This window comes from Loa loa (genome assembly GCF_000183805.2).
Source record: "Loa loa unplaced genomic scaffold supercont3.4900, whole genome shotgun sequence".
Taxonomy (NCBI): Eukaryota; Metazoa; Nematoda; class Chromadorea; order Rhabditida; family Onchocercidae; genus Loa; species Loa loa.
This window is the reverse complement of record NW_018113076.1, coordinates 1-666: the sequence shown is the minus strand read 5'-3', so window position 1 is coordinate 666 and position 666 is coordinate 1. Positions and strand designations below refer to the sequence as shown.

At 29.9% G+C, this 666-nt stretch overlaps 1 protein-coding gene across 1 annotated transcript; it reads right to left on the bottom strand.

Annotated features, from left to right (window-relative positions):
- Positions 1-76: 76 nt before the first annotated feature.
- On the bottom strand, positions 77-425 carry LOAG_16226 (hypothetical protein; the record flags this gene model as incomplete). The annotated part of the gene is made up of 2 exons (XM_003151714.1): positions 77-213; positions 318-425. Coding segments are annotated over 2 exons (245 nt in total), but the record flags the coding sequence as incomplete, so codon positions are not given.
- Between the last annotated feature and the right edge of the window lie 241 nt (positions 426-666).

Genomic DNA, 666 nt, shown 5'->3' with positions numbered 1-666 from the left:
TAGAATTGATTTTTGAACCTTAAACTGTTGTGTATTACCTAATTAAGATTAGATTATAGCATTTGGCATCCTGATCCTAAAATATTATACTCGAGTCAAATGATAAACAATACTTACCAATATTATGCTGCATTGCAATCTTGCAATTTGGTACCTGACGTGCACCAGCAAGGCCACGTAACTGAAGCGACAATTCCACGACTTGTGCTACACCTAAAATAGAAAAATTAGAAATTTGATACTGAAGTAAAATTTCAAGTAATTTCATAACAAATAAAAAACGAGAAGTTGATTCCTTTTCGTATTCATATTCATACCAGTTGCACCAATTGGATGTCCTTTGGATATTAATCCACCAGAAGGATTGATAACCCATTTTCCACCATATGTATTGTCACCTTTATCAACAATGTCACTACCTTTACCTAAAAGAAATCAATCAAATTCGATCAGATTTTTGAAATCAAAACAAAAATTGTTAATGCCATTGATAATATTTTCCCTTTAATCAGTTTTTTTTTTCCAAAATGTAAATTACATTTTTAAAAGACGACTGTAAGCCTTAATTTCATGCCAAATGATATCAAAATTTCAAGTGCAATTTTGAAAAATTCGATTGTCGGACTATATGAACAATTTTAAATTCTAGCTAGAAATCAAAAAATA